Genomic DNA, 22,886 nt, shown 5'->3' with positions numbered 1-22,886 from the left:
CTTGTGATTGTGATATGTGTGGAAACCGACCACGGGACAGTTATAAAGACGAATTCTAATAATAATTGAGGAAAGTAAAGCATGGAAGAAGGCCTTTGAACCTATCTTTTGTTCACAATTAACCTTAGTTGATTTAAGAACTTTTGAATTAAAGTGTTAAGGATGTTGCTCTTTGCTTGTAGTTAAGCCTTAAAGAGTAATAATAACCTTTTGAAGCATAATTTTAGAATATTGCTTGTACCCTTGAAACTATAGCTTTGGAATATATATATAAAGGAAACATGCTTATCTCATGCCTTAACAAAACAGAGGAAAGCAGCTTGAGAAAGGAAGATGAACATCAACTCAAGTATTTATAGTTTCGACCTAGGGAAGCTGGACATCACTGTTATGAGATTTATAGTCCTTGCAATTAAAAGGCGGACCCACATTGGGAAGCTGGACTTCACCAGATGGGATTCATCTTTCTTCTTTTGGAAACCGGACCACCACCATCTGGGGATACTCCTTTCTGGAATACATCTGAGAAAAACTAAATCACAAATTGTGATGTAAAAAACGGGAATAGAAACTGCTGATGAGTAAAAGCTGGAATAGAAACGGCTGAGAAAGCTTATAAGTACCCCTATAAATACCTGTAAACCTCAACTATCGATGTGCAGTTGGAGGGAAAACTTCCCCCACTGTACCCAGCGCTGTATTGCTCATACTTTACCATAGTAATTAATAAATTGCTGCTTGAATATTGGCCTAGTCAAGCTTATTTGTAACAGACTCGCCTCTCCCAGACCAAATAAAGCAGCTTTAGGACAACGCCTTAGCTCTTTTCCCTGCACACACGCAAGGCAGGGCTCGGAGCACACCCGCAGGGACAGGATTTCTGAGAGCTACACATGTCCCCCTGAGCCCACGACACCCGGAGCGCCCAGAGGTGCCTGCCAGGCTCGCTTTCCCCACCGCGGCCCGGGGCAGGTGCCGGTGTTCGGCCTGGGCACTCCTGCCCCGCCGCGGGGCAGCCCGGGCCGGCAGCACACGGAGATACGGGCACGGCTGCGGGCCCAGGCCGTGCCCCCGCCGGCGGGCAGGGCAGGGCAGGGCAAGGCAGGGCATGGGGAGGCGCATGATGAAACTCCGCGGCGTGTTTCAACAGCAGCCGCCGGCGGGGCGGAGCCGCGCCCGGCCGGGGCCGCCTCCTCCGTCTTCTGGCGCGGCGCGGCGCGGACAGCGGCACTGCGTGCGCCGGCGGCCAGCAGCGGGTAAGGCAGCGGGGCAGGAGCGGCCGGGGCTCCGGCGGGCAGGGCCGGCCGGAGGGGCTGCCGGCTGGGGAGCTGCCGCGGTACTCGGCCTCCTGCCGTGGAACTCGGCCTTTCGCCGCCGGCTGGCGAGGGAGCGGCGGGCCCGGGGGGATGCGCGGCAGCCGCCGGAGGAAGGGACGGCCGTGTGGAAGGGCCCGGGGGGAGCGGGTGCGCGCGGGAGGAGCCTGCCCCGGGTGGCCGCGGTCGCCCAGAGACCGCGGGTTACCAGGAGGACGCTCCAGATGGTGGGAAAACACAGCTCCATGTGCTGAGGCTGAGGTCCGCAGCGCCATCGCATGTCCAGATGGGGCAGATGTGGAGGGCGAGCAGTGGTGTTGCTGTGCCTATGCTCCCTTTGGCACGCTTTTGCATCCCCTGTGGGATCCCCGGAACTGTGGGCGGTGTGTGGCTCTCTGAGCCGCAGCCCTCAGGCCGCGTTGGGCCGATGTCTCCAGCGACATCACTTGATCGGGAGGGCCCCGGCTGGGGCACAGGTGCTCTGTTGGAGTTCGGGCTCGGGGAGCTGCAAGGCCCCGCGTGTGTGTGTGTCTGTGTGTGTGTTTGCGGGACACCGGGGCTGCGGCGGGTCGGGGGAGCTCGGGCTTGCGGCAGCCCCGCTCCCGCAGCAGCCCCGCTCCCGCCGCACCGTCTGGGCCTGCCGCGCTGCCGATGGGGAACTCCAGTCTAAACCTGTTCTCCTTCGAAACAGTTCCCCCTAGTCCTGTCACTACAGGTCTTGTTAAAGAGCCTATTTTTTTTTTTTTTTGTTGTAAACCCCCCTTGAATGTAAAGGCGACAAACTGAAAGGATGTTTAATGTTTTTGCTCAGATGATGTTATTTCAAAATTTCATACTCTATGGACCAGTCATGATTTGTTCTATTTGTGCTCTATAAATAAAAAAAATCATAGACAGTTTTGCTGTATCTAAAGGTAAAACTTAAACCTAATTCCTTGCTGGCTAAAATTTGCTTATCGTACTTTGAGCAGGTTTTACTTCATGTTGGTTAAGTCTGCTGTTCTTTTTATCAGGCCTCTCAGCAGTTAAGTGAGTGATAGCCTACATCTGTTATCTGTGGTTTTTAGCTGTGTGGTGGGTTGACCTTGGCTGGTTGTCAGGTGCTCACCAAGGCACTCTTATCACTCCCTTCTTCAGCACGATGGAATGAGAGGCAGGAAAATATGATGAAAAATAAAAAACCTTATGGGTTGAGATAAAGGCAGTTTACTTTTAAAGAAAAGTGAAGATCATGCACTAGCAAAAGGAAAAAACAAAGATTTTATTCTGTCATTCCCATCAGCATGCAATGCCCAGCCTCTTCCTGGGAAGCAGGGCTTCAGCACACAGAGTAGTTGCTCTGCCTTTGTGCTCCTTTCCCTTAAATCTTTTATCTGGGTGGACATCAGATATGGAATATCCCTTTGGATAGTTTAGGTCAGCTGTCCTGGCTACGTTGCCTTCCAAGATCTTGCCTTTTCCCAGTCTTCTGGTGAGGGGGAAATGTTGGTTTGCATTGGTGCTGTGTAAGCCCTGGTGAGCAGTAGCCAAAACTGCTGTGATACCAGCACAAAACACAGCACCAAACATTCTGAGGGCAAAATGAACTCTCTCTCAGCAAGACCCAGGACTGAGTGTCAGCTCCTGCTTTCAGTGTTTGTGTCTCTGTTGAACAGGTTCTCCACGTGCAGGTGGAACAGGAGCCTCACCATGTGTGGGATCTGGGCCCTGTTTGGCAGCGATGAGTGCCTCTCTGTGCAGTGTCTCAGTGCCATGAAGATTGCACACAGAGGTCCTGATGCATTTCGTTTCGAGAATGTCAATGGTTTCACCAACTGCTGCTTTGGCTTCCACCGGCTGGCGGTTGTGGATCAGTTGTATGGGATGCAGCCTATCCGGGTGAAGAAATTCCCATACCTGTGGCTGTGTTACAATGGAGAAATCTACAATTTCAAACAGGTAAGTGTTGTATATACGGTAAGGCAATTTTTAAAAATTTTATTTCTTTTTTTTTTTATTTGAAGACTAGTGGATATTCAAACATCTTTAAAATGTGTTGGACTAGAATATCAGAAAAGAAATGGGAAAGTTAGCAAAGAGCTAGTATTTAAAAGGAAATAAATTATCTCAATGAGCTGTGAATCAGGTAGTTTGTTTAGCAACATACATAATCTTTAATACTGAAAAAATCAATTTTTAATTAACAATAAATACTTACATCTTCAGCTTTGTTCAGTTGAAAGTTAAGACACCTTCTTAATTATCTTTTGGGGAGCAGAATTTCAAGCCTCTTTCTCCCCTTCTTCCCTCTTCATAATACAAATGCTTTTGGTCTGTCCTGATCTTCAATTGTTTTGGGTCGTCATTCTCCCAAGTTGTTGGGTGTTGCATTTTTATTATTGCCTCTCAGTTTAGATGGGATATGTCACTTAAGATAAAATGATGCATAGTATGCATGCTTACATATTTATATAAAAGCAATAAGCCTTGGAGAGGTGTTTCCAGTATGTCACAGAAGTCCTTAGGTGTCTGCAGCAGAAGTCAGGTTTGTTGTGGGGTTTTTGAGAGCCACCTAAGTCTCTTAGGCACAAAACAAGTGCACAAACTCTTACATAGTTCCTAAAGGTGCTGAATGTCTCTGATGGATGTGATGCTGCTGCTAAACACTGTCAGTGTTCCTCAGTCCCTGTGCTGAGATGTCCGTGCTGCCTGTTATTGGCAAGATAATTCAGATATCTGAATTTGATGTAAAAAGCAGCTTAAAACTGTGTCTCATTCTGAATCATGCTGAATCAATGTGTAAAATGTGTCCCATACTAAGTGTGGTAGCATCAGAAACGTTTGAATAATCAGAGATATTGTAGTACTTTTAATGCTAATTTTATAGCATTTCTGATGTCACATTTTTTTAAGTCAGGTCAGGCTGCTGTCAGTCGCATCAGTGACATCAGTAATGTCATTGGGAATTTGACTGAATAGCCAGGAGATTTCATTTTTTTCCCAGTCTTCAAGTATCTGGCTGTTTGAAGGATGAGACTTTGTCCTGCAGTACATGTGAAATCTGCTGTACCAACGGTCTGTATTACTTGCAGTGTTTTGCACTGTGGCTTTTCTGCCTTTCAGAACAGTAAGAATTACTCTGTCATGCTACCCACAGTCCTGAGGGGACCCTAATTGTGCAACGCTTGCATTACCATCTACAGGAATTAGTTTGGTTGTTGTCATTACATTATGTACCCTCTTTCTTTATGATGAGATTTTTCTTTCAAGCTTGTGGCTGAAACCTACCTAAGAAAGGATCACTGGTGAAACAGGTGCCTTCCTCAGGGCAATGACTTACTTATTTTAACATTGACTCAGTCTGATCAAAGATGACCAACTGTTACCCACAAGTAACATTTAAAACCAAGGAACTTTAAAACGTTAAAGCATTGGTTTTGTGGGTTTTTTTGGCTTGTCAGAGTTTTAGTGAAGCCCTTTCTTTCCCTCTGTTTTGTATTTATTGAAAGGACTATTAAGAGTAGCACCTGAAGAACATGAAGAATATTTGATCTGACTTGAGTCTGACAGCTAATTTCTTCCTCTCCTGTTTTATATGCACAGGCAGAGTGAAAGGAATAGTTTGATGAATGGAGGAAGATGAGGCAGAGGAAATTCTCTGCATACAAAAAGCTGAGGAATTGCAGTGACTGCAAAAGTAAACCAAAGTTTGTTTCCAAAGTACTTTACTGTGCAGAGATGTTGCACATGTCTATGTGTTTTGAGTTGTTCAGTGTTTTTTTTACACAATGGCTGGCTAGTGCTTCTGAAGACCAGGTTTTGGGTTTGCAGTTTGATATCTCAGAAGTGTATCCCTGAAAACTTGCCTTAATGTGAATTGCTTCAGACTGCATTGTCAGTCCCATTGCCTAAGAGATGATCCTGGGTAAAATTTTTGTTGTGGGTCGCCCCTGGCTGGATGCCAGGCACCCACCAAAGCTCCCTTCCAAAAAGTGGACAGGAGAGAGAAAACACAACTAAAGTATCATGAGCTAAGGGCTGGGGGAGATCACCCACCAAATACAGTCATGGGTAAAACAGACTGAACTTATAGAAATTAGATTAAATTTATTACAACAAAATCAGAGCAGGATAATGAGAAGTAAAATAAGCCTTGAAAAAAGAAACCTTCCCTCTACCACTTCCTCCTTCCCCTCTACCACTTCCTCCTTCCCAAGCTCTATCATCTCCTCCCCAGCAGGGAAACAGGAAATGGGGGTTATGGTCAGTTTATCACATGATGTTTCTGCCACTGCTGAAGGAGATTTCTTCCTCTGCTCCAGTGTGGGGTCCCTCCCATGGAAGACAGTCCTCCACAAACTGCAGCATGAGTCTGTCCCACAGGAACAGTTCTCCACAGACTGCCCCAGTGTGGGTCCCTTTGCCGCAGGGTGCTCCAGGATGGGTCCCTCCCAGGGTCACAAGTCCTCCCAGGAGTCCTGCTCCAGCATGGGCTCCTCTCTGCACAGATCTGCAGGTCCCTGCCAGGAGCTGCTTCAGCATGGGTCTCCCATGGGTTCACAGCCTCCTCTCAGGCATCCACCTGCTCCAGCATGGAGCTCCTCCATGGGCTGTGGGTGGATCTCTGCATCCCCATGATCCACTGTGGAACACGGCTGCTTCACCATGGGCTGCACCATGGACTGCAGGGGAATCCAGCTCTGGCACCTCCTGCCCCTCCTTCTCCACAGACCTTGGTGTCTGCAGGGCTGTTCCTCTCCTTACAGTCTCACATCCCTCGTCTCTGGCTGCAATGACATCTGCACAACAACTTTTCTTTTTTCTTGAATGTGTTACCACAGAGGCATTACTGTCATTCCTGGTTGACTCGGCCTTGGCCAGCAACAGGTACGGACCTGTCCTGGAGCTGCCTGACTTTGGCTCTGCCAGACATGGGGAGATCTCCTGGCAGTGTCTCACAGCAGCCACCCTTGTTGTCCCTCCACTACCAAAGCCAGGCCATGCATACCCAGTACAACTTTGAACACGAAAGTATCATTTCCTTCTTTGGCAGAAATATTTATATAACTTTTAAACTGTGATTTTACTTGAAAGATTATTGTTATGGAACAATTACTAAGCTGCCAATGTTTGCAAATGTTTATTTATGTTTTTCTTTATATTTTTTTTTTTAGCTGCAGAAGCAGTTTGGATTTGACTATCAAACATTAGTGGATGGTGAGGTCATCCTTCATCTATACAACAGAGGAGGCATAGAGCAAACAGCATCCATGCTGGATGGTGTATTTGCTTTCATCCTTCTGGACACTGCAAACAGAAAAGTGTTTCTGGCAAGAGATACCTATGGAGTCAGACCACTGTTTAAGGTGCTGACTGATGATGGATTTTTGGGTGTCTGTTCTGAGGCAAAAGGTAAAGCCAGTTGTGTTTAGTGCCTAAATAATCTTATGTATTTCTGTTAGAGATAAACTTCTTTGTTGGGCTTTTCTTCTTAGTGTGAAGAGAAAATGAACAGTAAGTTCAGTAATATATCAGCTATGTTTAGTAATGTAAGAACTCCACATCATTAAAATGAAAACATCCTAGATGTTTAATTGTCCTTAATATCTCTAAAATAACTTGCTTATTTAACTAGAATTTTTGTGTTCTGGAGTCTTAGCTGTATTGAACTCAAGATGTTTTATGTTAGGCCACAGTTAAATATTGTCTATTGACTTAGAGTAGACTTATGCTACAATAAATAATATTAGACTTTGGTCTTGGTGTTACGAAGTGAGCTAGGTAATTATACCACAAGAACTGCTAATCTGTAAAAGCCAGGAATTTTGAAACCCTACTGAAATTGCCTAAAATGCACTTTGGCTAAAATTGACTTTCATTATTATTTCTGTCCCATATACTGTGTATCCGTTTTATTATCAGGCTCCAATGTAGGTTGACTCTTCTAATAGTACTGTGTAGTAATACTAGGGGCTGCACCATTTCTGTTGCTTGTGAAGATAGAAGGGAAGTGAATGTTTTGGAGACTGTGTCCTATAACAATCACAGTAAATTACCAGTCTCTCTCTAACAGAAACTCAGTGTCCCTTTTGAGGATGCCCTCAAAACATCCTCTTTCACAGGGGGAATGGAAATGAAGTTTGGCTGTAAGTGTTACACCTTGGCAGTGGAGTAAATCTGTCTAGAACCAATGAGTTTTGAAATCACTAAATATATATCAATTAAGCAATTACTGCAGTGATGTTATTTTATTGCAGACCCCTTGTTAGCTTGACTATACTTAATTTTAAACACAAAATAAGTTAATAATTGTCATTCAAATTCTCCTAAACATATTATACTTTGACCTGGCCATAATGTAGTCAGTTAGAAATGTGCTTTTCCTAGTCCTCACAGGGATAAATTGCTACTTGCCAATTAGTAAAACTTGCTGGTTTGCTTTCTCTGCTATCTGCCTCAGCTTGAGATGGCTCTGATCTATGTGTACATCCTGCCAGAAGCAGAATCATGCTCTGGCCAGGACTGATGGTGACTCAGTAGGATATTTTTTTTAATACCAGATTTAGGATCCAGAGAAAATATTTGTATATAGTTTTAGTAGAATGGCTGTTGAGTGAGGGATAGCTTAACCATTTTAAGTCAAGAACTCTGACATTTTTCTTTTTTCCCATTTTATGTGTAGGACTTATCAACTTAAAGCATTCAACATCCTTATGTTCTAAAGTGGAGCCATTTCTTCCGGGTCATTATGAAGTGTTGGACTTAAAGCCCTCTGGCAAGGTTGCATCAGTGGAATTAGTAAAATTTCATAGCTGTAAAGATGAACCACTCCATGTTGCATGTGATACAGTGGAAGCTCTGCCTTCAGGTAGTACAGCAAAGATTTTGCTACTTACTCTGATTTAAAAGTGAAAAAACCATAATCTTTGAATATAAAATTTGTATTGATTGGTTTTAAAAAGTACCATTTAAGAAAAAAAAAGCAACCTGTAATAACTTTTAAAATGTAGGGACGTTAGAATTGGTTTTTTAGGCAGTCATATACAAAGATGGACTTGAGTGTCCTTGTTATCAAAGGAGATTCAGACATATATCTTTGTTTTCTAATTAGCATCATCCAGCAAAGTCTAAGTAACACTTTTTGGAGATTTTTTACCCTTTTCTTTTTTCTGAGCAGGTTTTGACATTGACACAGTGAAAAGCAACATCCGTATTCTCTTTGAAAATGCTGTTAGAAAACGTTTGATGGCTCACAGAAGGATTGGTTGTCTTCTGTCAGGTAAGGAGCAAGAACCACAGTGATTCTGTACCTTCTCTCTCTTTTGCCCATCCTCTAGTAGTTAAAGGAAAGTATATTGGCTGTTCTACTGCAATGTACCTGGAGTGATCTGAATCTTCATTTGCTTTTTAGAATAGGCAACAGAGAACTTCTTAGTTTGGAAAAAGGTTTTCCAGTTTACAAGTATCTTGAAAATCTTATGTTTTTAAAGTTTACTCTGGGCTGGGATCTTGGCTTATTGAGACACTGAGCATTTTTAAATAAGAAAAATAAATACAGTATTCCTGTTGAAAATCACTCAATATTATTAAATACATGAGATTTATGATTAGGTTGGTCTAAAAAGAAAATTTAATTATTACATTCACTTTGTGGAGATTGAACCTAGAATAAAGCCTTGACATGTTTCAGAAGCAGGATAATTATTACCTACCAACTGTACTTTAGTCTCCATCCTAAACTTCCTTAATTTACCATATTACAGGAGACCATCTGGACCAAAATTATTTGCTACACTCTTTTGCAGATAAGGTAACAGCTTGTGGTACAGGAAGTTGTTCACTCACATAGCTGATCACTATTGTGATCTGATGGTTCAGTGTTACAGGGGTACTCTATAGAGATAAGGCTCTGTAACCATGGGTCTGACACTTTTTATTTCCTGTGTTTGTATGGCACTTGGTACTTGTGGTTACAGTTCTGGAATGCTTTTCATGCATTCACTTTAATTAAAACAGTAATTATACTCATTTTATCATGAATCCTATTAAATGTGCATCTGAATGAGAGAGAACTGACCAGGAGATACTGCTGGACCATTTCTTTACTATGCAATCGTAAAAAGTAGGAAGAAGGTAAATTAAACTGGAAAATATATGGAGTTGGAAGATCTCAGTTTCAGTAAAAAAGCTTGTTCAAGCCCCAAATTTCAAATATCAAATTAGAAGGCAGTCAGCAGCTCCTCAGATGCACATGCAGGAAGCAAAACTATGTGCCTGTGCTGATATAAATAATACCAGAGTATCTCAGTGCTTCACAGTTTTGTGTATGCTTGGAACATCACAGAGAATTGCTTTTGTTTCTAATCACAGAGGGAATTCTTCAGTGTCACAGTGGAAACCTGGGTTTTTATTTTCCTAATTTCCACATCCTGAGCACTCTGTTTTCTGTGCTCTCCTTTTCTCAGAATTTGTATGTAATTTCGAGAGGAAATTTTTTTTTAGATAGCATGTCCACAAAGGGGATCAGGGTAGGAATTTATGCTAATGTACTTAACTGAAAAAACACATGCAAACTATAGGAAACAAAGAGAAAAGGGTTTTGCCTCATGCTTGTCAGAACTGCAGGCAGATGTGGGCAAACAGGTACTGTGTTTTGCTCAGTACTCTGTAGGAGAGCAGCAAGCAGAACTAGACAAGGATTAGCAGAAATAGTTCATGATAATTTGAAAGTGGATCCTTAGAGTACATTTAGGCAGCTTATGCATGTCTTGGTTTTATTTCCCGCTTGTTATCCAAACTGTTCAAATCCTTTCACTCCCCTCTAGAAAGAAGAGGAGGAAAAAAAAAGGATGAAGAGGAGTGGAGCCCTTACACTAAGCATTCTGTTATTTTGCTTACAACAAACAAAAAAATTCTATAGTCCTTTCAGTTGACTGTCAAATGTATAGGTAAAAGGAAGTGGTTTTAAAACAGAGACTATAAATCCCATTTTAGTAGAGCTGAGAAGGGGCATATTCTCTAGTAGTACAATGTGTTCAGTATACTTTGTGTTTATCTTTAATAAGGAGTTCCACTGATGTTTCTGACACCAAAAGTACTGATAACTGTTACTGACAATGTTCCACTAAAATTGCCTGATTGTTTTATTAATAGAGGTAAATATGCACTTGTATGAGAAGTACCTTGTACTCACACAGCTTAAAAATGAAGCCCACTCATAGGATTCCAGGATCTGGATTCCTTAAGGGGAAGCAAAACATAATGATAACAAAAACACCTAATCAGATGACTTGTTTTGTTGTCAGGGGGCTTAGATTCCAGCTTGGTCGCAGCTGTTCTTCTGAAACTGATGAAAGAAATCAACATTAATTATCCATTACAAACCTTTGCAATTGGAATGGAAAACAGTCCTGACTTACTTGCTGCCAGAAAGGTATCTTAAACATTGCTTTCAGTTTGTTCTGAGCTACTGAATGCTAAACAGTGTATATTAATGGTGCTACCTTTATTGTGTGGCATTAATAATAACACTGAAAATTCATTCATTGCTATGATGTAAATCAGTTTGCAGTAAATCATTTAGTACAATGCTTGCTGCTTAATCTTACAAAAGGGACATGGAACCTTACCTGTTTTCTCTTGCATTTGAAAAACTTTCATGACAGAGTCCCCTTGCATTGTTGTCAAAAGGATAGTACTTTGGACTTGTCTCAGTTCTGCCTCTGGGTTTCAGGGTAGGTCTCCCTGTTATGCTTCATGTGCTAAGGCATTTATATATATATTAAATATTGTAAGTTAATTATTACAGTTTTGTACAAACCGTTTGGCATCTGGGGTACTCTGCAGGCTTTCCTCACTTTTGTGATGCTGGGCAGATATCTGGAATATTTAGAGCTTCTACAGATTCTGTAAACATTTTAGGCAAGCAGCTGGATGGTCTGTTGCAATCATGATTGAACACTGTAATTAAGAAGACTGTTCCCTCTGGTGAACATACCACTGCAAGTCAGAGGTCTGCAAAGTGATGTCTTTTCTTGGCCTAATGTCATAATTTTCATTGTAGTAGAAGAGAGCTGGTGCTTTCACTGAATGTGTTTGCTTTAAACACTATGTATGTTTATAAAATGTTTTAGTTGAAAAGTGATACATTATTTTGACCTTTTGCAAACAGGTGGCAGCACATATAGGCAGTGAACATCATGAAGTAATACTTAATACTGAAGAGGGGATTCAGGCAATAGAGGAGGTCATCTTCTCCTTGGAAACCTACGATATTACAACAATAAGAGCTTCTATTGGTAAGATATTTTTAATGGCAATCTTTGGTTTATATCACCCAAATAAAATCTTGTGCAAACTTACATGGTCATCTATTAGATCCCTTAGCTGGCACAGAATCTGGGGATTAGGACTCCAAAATTCTGGTACCCAGAGTTATCTGTGTTGCCACACTGAGGCAAAAGCAGTTATTTACAAATCCCTGACTCACAAAGCAACTGTCAAGGACTGTTTTTGAAGCTTTGAGATGAAAAGCAATAGTGACATGAAGAAGAAACGTTTGATCTGCAGGCCTAAGTTTTCTGCTCTAGTAAGTATGTACGTTGAAGGAAGGGAGAAATTGACAGTTTTTTTGAGGTACTGACAGCAAATCACAGTTACCCTTTCTTTGCATAATTTTGATACTAATGTGAGGTATTTATTATTGCCCTTTGGTAACACAGGTTCCTATAATGTATGCTTGATTCAGAGAAGTGAAGAGAGTCATCAGCAGCTTCTAACAGAGCACTGCTAGCCTGATAAGAGACGAGAACCCTTAATCCAGTGGGACCTTTTGTGTAATGCAAGCTACAGCATTTTACCCAGTTAATCTTGTGTCATCATAGAAGAGTTTTGAAGCCAAATAGGCAGCACAGTTTTTGAAACTGAACTCTCTGGGTGGAATTTCCTCCAAGAAGATGGGATTTAGCATTGTGAAATACTGAATGCATTTCTTTAAAAATTTAAGCATTTTACTAAAACATTTGAATTTTGCTGCTTAATATAATAATTAACTAGATCCTTTTCTTTAGATTTGTAATACTTTCATTATAAAAGTGTCCCATTCAGAAGGATACATTGAGTGGAAGGCATAATTCTGTTTTATAAAAAATTCCTTACAAAAGAAGTTGAAAAAAGGGCTTCATCCAGTTCTACTCAGAGTGGTGGAGAGTCAAACAGCAACTTTTGCTTTTCCCCAAGGCTAGAGGGTTTCTTCAGCACTGTGCTGGAATTAATAATGCACTTAATTTCAAATGGAGCTAGAACATCTCCTCTCTATGTCCCCATGGGAATCCTCTGGTGTTCCCAGGATCACAAGTAGACACATCTTTCTGATATTTTGAGGGCCAAGTGTAAATACACAGTTTAGATGTATTTGAAGCACCAACTTGGTGTGGCTGTTGGTGGCTTGAGTAACAATGAGATGCTACTTTACATCATTTTTTGCTACAGAAGGAAGTAGTTTAGGAGACAAATTTCTAAAATGCTAAATTTTAAACTACTAGCTGCATATAGCACCATGTATGTAGATGTACTTTAATAACTTTATACTTTTTTTTTATTGGAAGGTATGTATCTTGTCTCCAAATATATTCGGAAGAAAACAGACAGTGTGGTCATTTTTTCAGGAGAAGGATCAGATGAGCTGACACAAGGATATATATATTTCCATAAGGTAAATATATTCACTATACAGAATGCCCTTGAGTTAGCTGCTTGTTCTGCCTTTCAGCAGAACATCTGTGATACCTCAAGGTGTGACGTTTGAGACTTATCGTAACTGTAGATTTGTAGAGTTTTTCTTCTGGGGTGGCATAAAATCCAAGGAATTTAGTCACCTAAAAATAGCTGTCTTAATCTTCAGTAGTTCCTGAGACTGTTATTTTTTGTATGTAGTTTTTACTGGTTTGGTGATCACTGCAATTCAAACACAGGACAGCCAGCAATGGTTGCCTCAGTGCAGCTGTGTTCCACCTGTGTGCTCCATGCTGTGTTTGTTTTCAGGCACCATCTCCTGAGGAAGGTGCAGAAGAGAGTGAGAGGCTTCTGAAGGAGCTCTACCTGTTTGATGTCCTTCGTGCAGACAGAACTACTGCAGCACATGGGTAAAATGTATTCCCTTGGATGCTGAGCACTCATAATTTAAAAGTAAAAGAAGATAAGGCAGGAAAAGACTGCTGAGGATTTGTGTGCTAACATGAAGTTGTAGGCTTAAGGAATTTGAGCAACAGTAAAGCACACACTGCCAAATTTAATCTGATGTGTGACTGTAGGGCTCACTGTGTTGCCAACTGAAATATCTTTTTGTGTAGGACTGTACTGGTCTTTACAGAAGCAGTGAGTTAGAAGTACAAATATTCAGAGTTAATGAGGTAAGGCAAACTTGTATTTGACTTTGGGGTCTTTGGAGGTTTAGACAAAGAAATCTTGAATCTCATGATTGTCAGAACTAAAACAACATACTGAAAAAGATATGTGAATTAGGTAGCTGTCTGTAATAAAGAGACATTAGGATACAACCTGTGTTACTGATACCTTGAAAAACCTCCAAATTGAGTGCTATAGAAAATAGTATTGTTATACTAAACAGAAGCATTTTACTAAAAGAAATACATTAATTAAACTGAGAACAATATTCTCAGAAAAGTGGTATATTTGGCAAAGCAAACAACTTATATGTTGGGAAGCGCTTGTTGTATATTGATCCTGCTACAAAATAACTTGCCCAGCTTTTTACAGTTTTCTTATGTTTCTCTACTAGTGCAGGAGACCTGCCATTTGTCTCATAATTTGTTTTGTGCTGAAAATTTTCACCACACTTTGAAGGCTGTTTAATATCCTGTGCTAGCTGCTTTTGTTTTTCTTTGGACCTGCTGCATGGCACTATTAGGAAGAAAGAAGCCTTGTATTAACAAATTAGAACAGAGTTTAAGGAGTTCAGATTTATGGAGAAAAGGGAGAAGAACTAAGAGCAAAGAGGAAAGGATGAAACTGCCCTTATCAGTTAGGAACAAGAACAACTATAAGGAAAGACTTGCAGTGCAAATCTTGTTACTATATGTTGAAACTGAGCCCTCAGTATTTGATTACTGAATAATCAGTATTGGGTTAATTTGTTTTTTTTTTCATAAGGTGGGTATTACCTGAAGTAGCTGAAACTTTTTATCAGAGTAGAAGCTAAAAAGACAATGAAATTACTGGGATCCAGTATAACATTTCCTTTCATTTGTGAAGCTGTACAGCGTAAAGTCTCTTGAGCAGACACACCAAGAGGGATTCTTTCTGCTGAGGATGCAGTTACTGTTATTTTATTTGTTGTCTTCTGTGTCCTTAGAAGCTGTGGTATACAAAAGCAGGAAGGCTTTGTATGTGTGTCTTCCACTGGTATAGGAGAGAACTTGTGTGAATGCTATAGGGCTCCTTTTTGGTGTTCCTTGACAACACAAACAAATGTGGATTTCAGAAATGGCAGCAGAAGTCCTTGCTTGGTTCTATGATATGTTTACAAATGCTGATGCAAATCCTAGTGAGCAACTTGTTAGTTCTCTGAGAGGAAGAGGGTTTTGTAGAATGTGCTTTTGCATACATGTTGCAATGGTTTTTGCAGATCCTATAGGACTGTAGTCTGTAAATTCAGGGCATATGACATTATGAAACATCATAGTCTTTAGTCTGTGTAGACCTCACTTCACAAGTTGGTGAATTAAATTCAGGTAGTTGTAAATACACAAGTAAAATTTCTTCCAAGTAAAAGCAGAAAACCTGTCCTTATATGAGACACAGGGAAAGCTTAGCTGCTGTGGAATTTGTAAATAGATGACTTGTTGGATTAATTCAGTATCTTTTCTATTTATTCCCCTTGCTTAGCCTTGAACTGAGAGTCCCATTTTTGGATCATCGGTTTACTTCTTATTATTTATCTCTGCCAGCAGAACTGCGAATCCCAAAGGTACATAAAACTAGGGTTGGATCCAAATGTAAGTTTACAAATTCACTGATACCTGTTCTAAGCATGACCGGATTGCTGAGTTCGATGGTTAAGTCCTCCACCCAAAGTCAAGCATGCTCTTAAATATTTTATTGAATTGTTGGGAGCCATTTAATGATCAAAACTTTTGAGAAGAATCCATTTCATAAGTGTTTAAATCCAGATCTTTGCACTGCAGTTCCTGAGATTCATTACATTGGTTTTTTGTTCTGCAAACAGAATGGAATTGAAAAATACCTTTTAAGATTGTCCTTTGAGGATTGCAATTTGCTTCCCAAAGAAATTCTCTGGAGACCCAAAGAAGCTTTCAGTGATGGTATAGCATCAGTAAAGAAATCCTGGTTTTCCATTCTTCAGGACTACATTGATCAACAGGTAGAATACCACTTTTTCCTTTCTCACTTAGGTGTATTAGATATGGTTGCCAGTGGGAGGCAGCTCTCAGGCTTAGTTGAGAGAATAAATCAGGATATAGCAGTTAACTTGAGTTAACTTGTGCAGGAGTAAGACCAACCTTAATCAATGTTCTTCTCGATGTCTGAGTTGATTAAAGACATTTGTGGTCCTAGTTAGAAATGCTAGACCCTGCCAGGAATGACTGTATAAGGAAATGAACATCATTTAAGTGTCTGGATTGCAAATTAGATTGTATATCAACAAACACAATTTCTGGGTTACAGGCAAAGCAGCTGCTTCAGCTGAAGGCACTTGCATGAACTTACTCTGCAGCTGAGTAACAACATAATGACCTTATAATGTACTTTCTTATTTGCATCATTCATTTTTCAAAGCCATCCCTAGCTAAGCCTTTTTGCTTTTTAAAGCCTCTGCTTGCATTGTTAACCAGTGAAGACTTACAGCATTTTGACTCTGTACAAAGGATAATCCTCTCTGGAGTGCAGAGGTAGTTTAATCATGGAGAGAAAGGAAAAAGACTTTCTTTACACCAGAGCCCTGTTAAATGGAAATACATGTGGTCAAGCCTGTGGATGGGAGCTTCTGTCCTACCACCAACTCTTTCTTCCCCATTTTTTGGTTCCTCAGGCAAGAAAGTAGTTGGGTCAGGCAACAGTGTTCTGCTGCCTGTTCTGAGCCTGTACTGCTGTAGGAGCAGCAAATCTGTTTTACAGACATGAAAATTTAAACAGCATGATGGCAGCCAAAACTGCTTATTGAAATTGCCTCAACAGGTGCAACTATTTGTCCTTCCTTTCTCAGGCAACTTAGCAACTGCAGGTGTCTTTGCCTTTGCATTCCAGCTCTTCTGTTGCTAAGAGCATGGTTATTGGTGTTGATTATAACAGCCAACTCTTCCCCAAGCTTCAAAAACAACCTAGGAAGCCACTTACATGGCAAAATGACTGCTTTAAGTTTTTGCCCTTGTTTCACAGCAAAGGAAGGAAAGAAGTGTCTGTGACCTTGCTAACAAAAGTGGTTGTGTTCCAGAGAAATGGGCTTCACATTTCCTGCAGAGAAATACCAACAGCACTGGAGGGAAATACATTTATGTGTTTGTAAAGATCAAGTGAGCTGGTGACACTGGTTTGTTTGACCTGTCAAACCTGTGCGTCTAGAACAGACTTTTTTTCCCCAAAACTGTGGATGTTTAGTGGTTGGTGAATCCTTGTACATCTTTAAAAGCTGAAGATATTTGCAGCTTAACTTGAGTTTTGCTTATGTCTGTAGGTTGATGACCTTTTACTGGAGAAGGCAGCAGAGAAATACCCTTTCAATCCTCCTAAAACAAAAGAAAGTTACTACTACCGCCAGATCTTCGAGAAGCACTACCCAGGGCGGAGCAGCTGGCTGCCCCACTACTGGATGCCACGATGGGTTAAAGCTACTGATCCTTCTGCACGCACACTGAAACATTACAAGTCAGCTACCCAAGAATAGACTGTTCCAATAATCCCCAGATAAAAGTGCTGCAAGTGTTTTGTGTGCACTGGGCTTTAAGAAAACCAAACAAATTATGCAAACCTAAAGCTTAAATCATCTTTGACATGTACTTTGACAATGCTATTGGAAATGAAAGCTTTCTGTTGTTAGTGTACTATGAAAAACTTACGCTGGTGTACCAAAACTTTGTAATTCATGGGAGAATACTTTCTGGACAAAGGGACTACTTTGACAGCTCCGTTTCTTATGTAACCTTGATTGTATTAATTTTCCTTGAAATCATTTAATATATTTTAATGTGAGCTCTGTTTTGAGGACTTGAATCAGGCTGATGCAAACTGCTGCTGACGCTCTGAGCAAATGGGAGTTGGACTCTAGCTATCTGGTGATTTGTGTTCCTGGGACTTGGATAGTATCTATGTTATTCTATTCTGAATATCCTTCTACACACTCCTGAAATCCTTGGTCTAGTTTTCAAGAAGTATTCAGATATTCATAGCTATGCAGAGATGCTTTCTAGAGTTTATTGAGATGGTGCTGGGTGTTAATTATATGAATGGCAATCTTATTTGTTAGTGTGAAGCTACCAATTGGCTGTTCTGTAAATATACCATCAGTTGAAAGTTATTGTGACTGTTATCAAAGAGCAGAATGGATAAGGCAAACCAAGTTATGTCTTTGTTTCTAACTCAAGGACTTCAGTTTTTATAAATGTATTTATTATTCTTGAAAAAAAAAGAGTGTTTACTGGGTGATGTGTATCAGTCTGATAGAAACTGCATGAGTAAGTATTTTAAGAAATTTTTCATTTATTGTGAGAATTATTTCATTTATAGATGTATTCTTCATCTATATGATGAAGAAAGGTCATCTGTATTGCTGCTGAACCACAAGTGGCCAACTGTGTGGGTGAACCAAACCTGTTAACTATAGGTTGTAGTTGGAGAAAGCATCACTGACATCAATGGGATCAGATGCCTTCCTTGGAAAAAATGGGGAAAAAACTGCTTCAGAAATCACAAGAACTTCTGATACTCTACTGAAAAAACACCTGCATTTTTACCCAAGAGAACTTCTTATTGACTACTTAGCCATGTGGGTTACTTTTGTGATGGTAACTTAAGTATAAGGGTGGTCAAGAAATACACGTGTGCTGCAGATTGACTTGATTAGCATCGTGCTCTTTATGAAATAAGTCTTCTTTATTGTCCCTCTTGACTAGGAAACCAAAGCCATTTTTTATTTAAAAGATTAAATATAAGCTGTTCTGATTTAAAACCTTCACAAAATGACTGGTTGTCTGTTTGTTGCTCCACCCTAATCCTGCATTTGAGTCTCTATCCCAGAAACTTTACTGAAACCTTTTGGTGGCACCACAGCACTTGTGAACTGTCTGTAATATGTTCCTGCAGCCTTCTTTACTTGAGGGCCATGTGCTTGTCTTTTTGGATTTCTTTGAAGCAGTTGAGAGGGGAGTGTAGAGTATGTGGTTAGGCCCTGATATGTACAGGTAAGATTTACTACTCACTGTAGACTTCCAAGTCTGTGATAAAAAACCAGTATTTGCCTGTAGTGAAAACAGGCTCAGCGTATTTTGGGATCACTGCTCAAATGCGCTTTCTGCTGCAACAATGCAGCATTCAAGGAAATTCAGCTAGTTTTTAAAAAAATCCTAGTACATTGGAGTCTTGTATATCAGGGCAATATTCTAGACTGATGATTTAGTTATTTTAGCTTTTTGCTAATGTGCACAGGAAGAATACTGTGCTTGATGCCTTGTCAAAGGTCTTGTGAGAGTAAAACCTGTTCATTCCTTTTCCATGTTGGAATTCTACAGCCTTTTTGGTTTCTGTGATACTATATTTTCTCTCTTTTTTTCCCTTTAAAATAAAAATTGAGACCAAAAAAAGACAAAACAACAACAATAAACATTTAAGACAAAAACATGGAGCTACTCAGGATCATTTGCTAGCTGCAGCCATGTTTGTAGTTTGTCACAGGAGGGAACAGGATGCAGATCCAGGGTGCAATGCTGTCTAGTTTTACTCTAGCTTTCTTCCTGCTGTGGTGGCCTCTTTCTCACTCTGTTTCTTTTGGATAAAATTAATCTGCATGGTTCTGGCAGCTTGAGTGTATTGGTTTGAGTATTGTGTCAAGTGAGGATGAGGAATTGAAGTTAGTGGTCCACATGGGGAAAGCAGGCATGAGTATTTGCTTGGCTTGCAGGACTTATGAGGGCTGAGGGAGAATCTATAGCAAGGGTTCTTGCAAGGTGGCTAAAAAACAGTAGGATTTTTTTGCTGATTTGGGATGTGTTTGGTTTTGCTTTAATTCTAATCAATTCAGTTATTAAGTATGTTTTCACAGCAGTCTTTCCTCCTTTTGAGGAATGAGAAGTTAACAGTTCCAAAGAGAGCACTGCAGGGTGTGAGACCTGCCAGGTGCTTAAGGTGCTCCCCATGCCCTTCATCTCTTTAATAAAGCCTGGGTGCTGTTTTAGCCTCCTGTTGGCTGCTTGTGTGGAGCCTCCCTGGGTGTGCCACATCCCAGTGTTCCTGACAGTGGCTCTCTAGAGAATTTCCCCAGTACAAGCCAGCATGTAAGATCCATAGAGCACTTGGCAGGACTTTAGGACCCTGAGTCCATTGGTCAGAGTTTTTTGATGTGGGATAGTTTGAAATTATGTAAAATTTTTGAAACTCTGTTTAAAACCACAGTAAAGTGTAAAAGCAGCCTGTCTTAGAGTCTTGGAAGGGTGGACTTATTTTTTTTCTGATAGAGACCTAATTTTTGGCTCCCAGTAACAGAAGTTGTGGAAGGAGGATTTGATACAAGGTAATCCTGTGTTTGACTTGGCTATGGAACCGTGTCTCCAAAGGAGAGAGCAGCTGAATTGTGGGAGAGGCTGCTTATTTCTGTAAAAATTACACTGTGTGTTCCTCAGTGCCAAAGCACACGCATCACCTGCATCATGCCTTCACAGCCCCTCATTTTGGAACTTTGGGCCTTATTGCTTTTTATTTATGTATTTACATAGATATTGTGGTTGATAGAAAAGCTGCAGTTAGGAAAGTCTTAGTTTTATGTAAGCCTGTCTGGATGCAGGTAATGCACACAATTATAATTGTATTTTTATTTTAATTTAATGATTTAATTTCTTTTCATTTAAAGGAGTAATTTAATTTTTTTATTTAAAAAGCTTGTTCCCAGCAAAGGGACAAAGAAGAATGAGGCAGAGAGGTGGTCTTTGCTGCTGTGCTTCTCTGCAAGTTGGTAGGGGTAGTAGCTAGGAGAGGTGGTACATTAACAGCTGCTTTCCAAGACCTGCTTGTGGTATTTCTCCCCTCTCTGTAGTGCCACTTTTTGTTGCTGGAAACTTTTTCAATAGGAGAAAACGAGCTGGGCAACCAGTTTTTTCCAGCACAATGCTCAGGTTTGAATCTTTCCATCACCCTATGAGCAGCAACAGAGGATGTTGGCTGCCCTGGAGCCCGCCCGCCTTTGTGTTTCTGCCATGCGAGCGAGTGGGGGCTGGCTGCGCCCCTTGTCTGTGTCCCGGGAAGCCAAGAGGCAGCCACGTTCCCCAGCGTGACACAAAGAGTCTGTCAAAACTTGAATTCCGATCGGCAAGTTGCTTCCGGGACGATTTCCAAATTTTTTACAAAGTTTTCTTTTCCTAGCCGGCAGATGGCAGCCGCCAGTCAGCGCGTCCGTGCGGACGAGCTGCTCGTCCCCGGGGAAGATGCGCTCCTTCTGCTCTCTCTGCTTTCAATATCTCCCTTACAAACGATTGGCACCGGGATTTGTGCGTGAGCCTCCTGGAATTTAATAAGTACTTGATTAGAATAAGGATAAAGCCACGCATAAAATAAAATGCTTTCAAATTGATCTTGCTCAAAAGATGTTGTGCAGAGCTTCTCGTGCTGGTGCTGCAGGTAAGGTGGCAGCTAAGAGTTGAATTGTATTAGTGCTGAAGGCATTCAATATTCCATTTAGAGGTAATTCAAAACTAGTTATATTAAAAATCAGTAATGTGAGTAGGAATAGGTACAAAATGTCAGTTCTAGGGAAGTTAGAAGACAATACCAGACTATGGAATGAGCAATGTTAATTTTACCTCTGAAGTTGTTAGGAGTTTTCATTTCTCCTTTTTCCTCCATGATTAATATAAGGATCATAAGGATTTCAGGTAGTCATACAAAGAGAACATTAAGATGGAATCATAGAAAAATTTAGATTTGAAGGAACCTTAGAGATCGTGTAGTTCCAACCTCCTGCCATTGCCAGGGATACTTTTCAGTAGATCAGATTGCTCTGATCCCATCCAACCTGTCCTTGAACACTTCCAAGGATAGGACATCCACAACTTCTCTGGAAAACCTGTTCCAATGTAAACTGGTACAGAATTCCTTGCAGTAAATAATTCCTTCCTTATAGTAATCTAAATCTACTGTCTTTCAGTTTAAAGCCATTCCCCTTGTTCTGTCACTAAAACATCTCTCTCTTGTAGGATCCCTTGGGGTACTGGAAGGTGCTATAAGCTCTTCTTTCCAGGCTGAACAGCCCCAATACTGTCTTCATGGAGAGGTACACCCACCCTCTGATCACCCTCATGGCATCCTCCAGTCTTGCTCCAACTGGTCCATGTCCTTCCCAGGCTGAGGGGGTGCAGCAGTCCAGGGGTTTCACCAGAGTGGAGCAGAGGGACAGAATCCCCTCCACTGATCTGCTGGCTGCACCTTGTTTGGTGCAGCCCAGGAAACCATCAACTTTCTGGGCTCTGAGCACACACTGCTGGCTCCCGCTTGTCCACCAGCACCCCAAGTCCTTCCCCTCAGTTCTGCTCTCAATCCATCCTCCAGCCAGCCTCTCTTTGTGCTTGGGCTTGCTCCCACCCAGGTGTGAAGCCGTGCCCTTGGCATGGCTGGACTCCATGAACCCACCTCTCAAGGCTACTGGGAAGTTTTACAGGGCCACATCAGAAAGGTTTAGGTACTTTTTTTTCCTCAAAACTATTATTTTAAAAATACAAATGCATTATAAAATGAAGTACATCATATAGATTTGGAAAGATTTCCTGTTTATGTAAATGGTCAATCCAGTTTTGTGAACTCTGTGATGATGAATTCCATACACCTGAGCATCTAGACTTGAGGCCTGTCAGGAAAAACATCCCCCAGTGATCACAGATGGTGTAATGGCAACATGGAAACACACACAGCCTTTTGCCTGCTCCAGACAGGTTCTGAGAGAGGAGAGGTCTTCTGCCTTTTTTTTTTTTTTTTTTTTTGCGTGTGTGCATGTGTGTGTGGTACAGGTTGCTTAATTGATGAATTTTCATCAAGGAGAAGATAGAGTAACTGAGTCCAAAATAGTCCTTTAGAAAATGATAACATTAAGTACTTAAAATAAATTGAACTGACCTCAATTCCTAAACCATAATCATCTCAAAGAGGCCAAGAGGAGAATCAGGTTGTTCTGGTTGCAAAAGCTGCCTCCATTTTTGCTACTATGAAGGATAGAAGTAATTGTCTATATTAATAAAATGTATTACTTAACATCTCTCACCGCTGCTCTTGAAGACTGTCTTTAACACCTGGGGCAAAATGTATATTAATACAAATTACTTTTGATTAAAACCATTATTATTTTAGCACAAAAAGGAAGGG

General features: G+C 41.0%; 1 protein-coding gene across 1 annotated transcript; it reads left to right on the top strand.

Annotated features, from left to right (window-relative positions):
- Positions 1-1,198: 1,198 nt before the first annotated feature.
- Positions 1,199-18,506, top strand: ASNS (asparagine synthetase (glutamine-hydrolyzing)). The gene is made up of 12 exons (XM_063151895.1): positions 1,199-1,256; positions 2,969-3,251; positions 6,467-6,704; positions 7,975-8,160; positions 8,470-8,571; positions 10,598-10,725; positions 11,464-11,590; positions 12,899-13,005; positions 13,335-13,435; positions 15,198-15,279; positions 15,538-15,693; positions 17,005-18,506. Exons 2-12 carry the CDS (start codon positions 3,003-3,005, stop codon positions 17,212-17,214), a joined length of 1,686 nt encoding a protein of 561 aa, XP_063007965.1. The 5' UTR covers positions 1,199-1,256; positions 2,969-3,002; the 3' UTR covers positions 17,215-18,506.
- The last annotated feature ends 4,380 nt before the right edge of the window (positions 18,507-22,886 follow it).

The sequence above is a fragment of the Melospiza melodia genome, chromosome 1, assembly GCF_035770615.1.
Source record: "Melospiza melodia melodia isolate bMelMel2 chromosome 1, bMelMel2.pri, whole genome shotgun sequence".
In the NCBI taxonomy this organism is placed as follows: domain Eukaryota; kingdom Metazoa; phylum Chordata; class Aves; order Passeriformes; family Passerellidae; genus Melospiza; species Melospiza melodia.
Note: the sequence above shows the minus strand (reverse complement) of the source record. Positions and strands in the feature narration are given on the sequence as shown.

Coding starts and splice junctions, on each gene's coding strand:
- ASNS (XM_063151895.1), top strand. CDS start 3,003: ATGTGTGGGATCTGGGCCCTGTTTGGCAGCGATGAGTGCCTCTCTGTG. Junction 13,436..15,197: donor AGAACTACTGCAGCACATGG/GTAAAATGTATT, acceptor CCCCTTGCTTAG/CCTTGAACTGAGAGTCCCAT. Junction 15,280..15,537: donor CAGAACTGCGAATCCCAAAG/GTACATAAAACT, acceptor TTCTGCAAACAG/AATGGAATTGAAAAATACCT.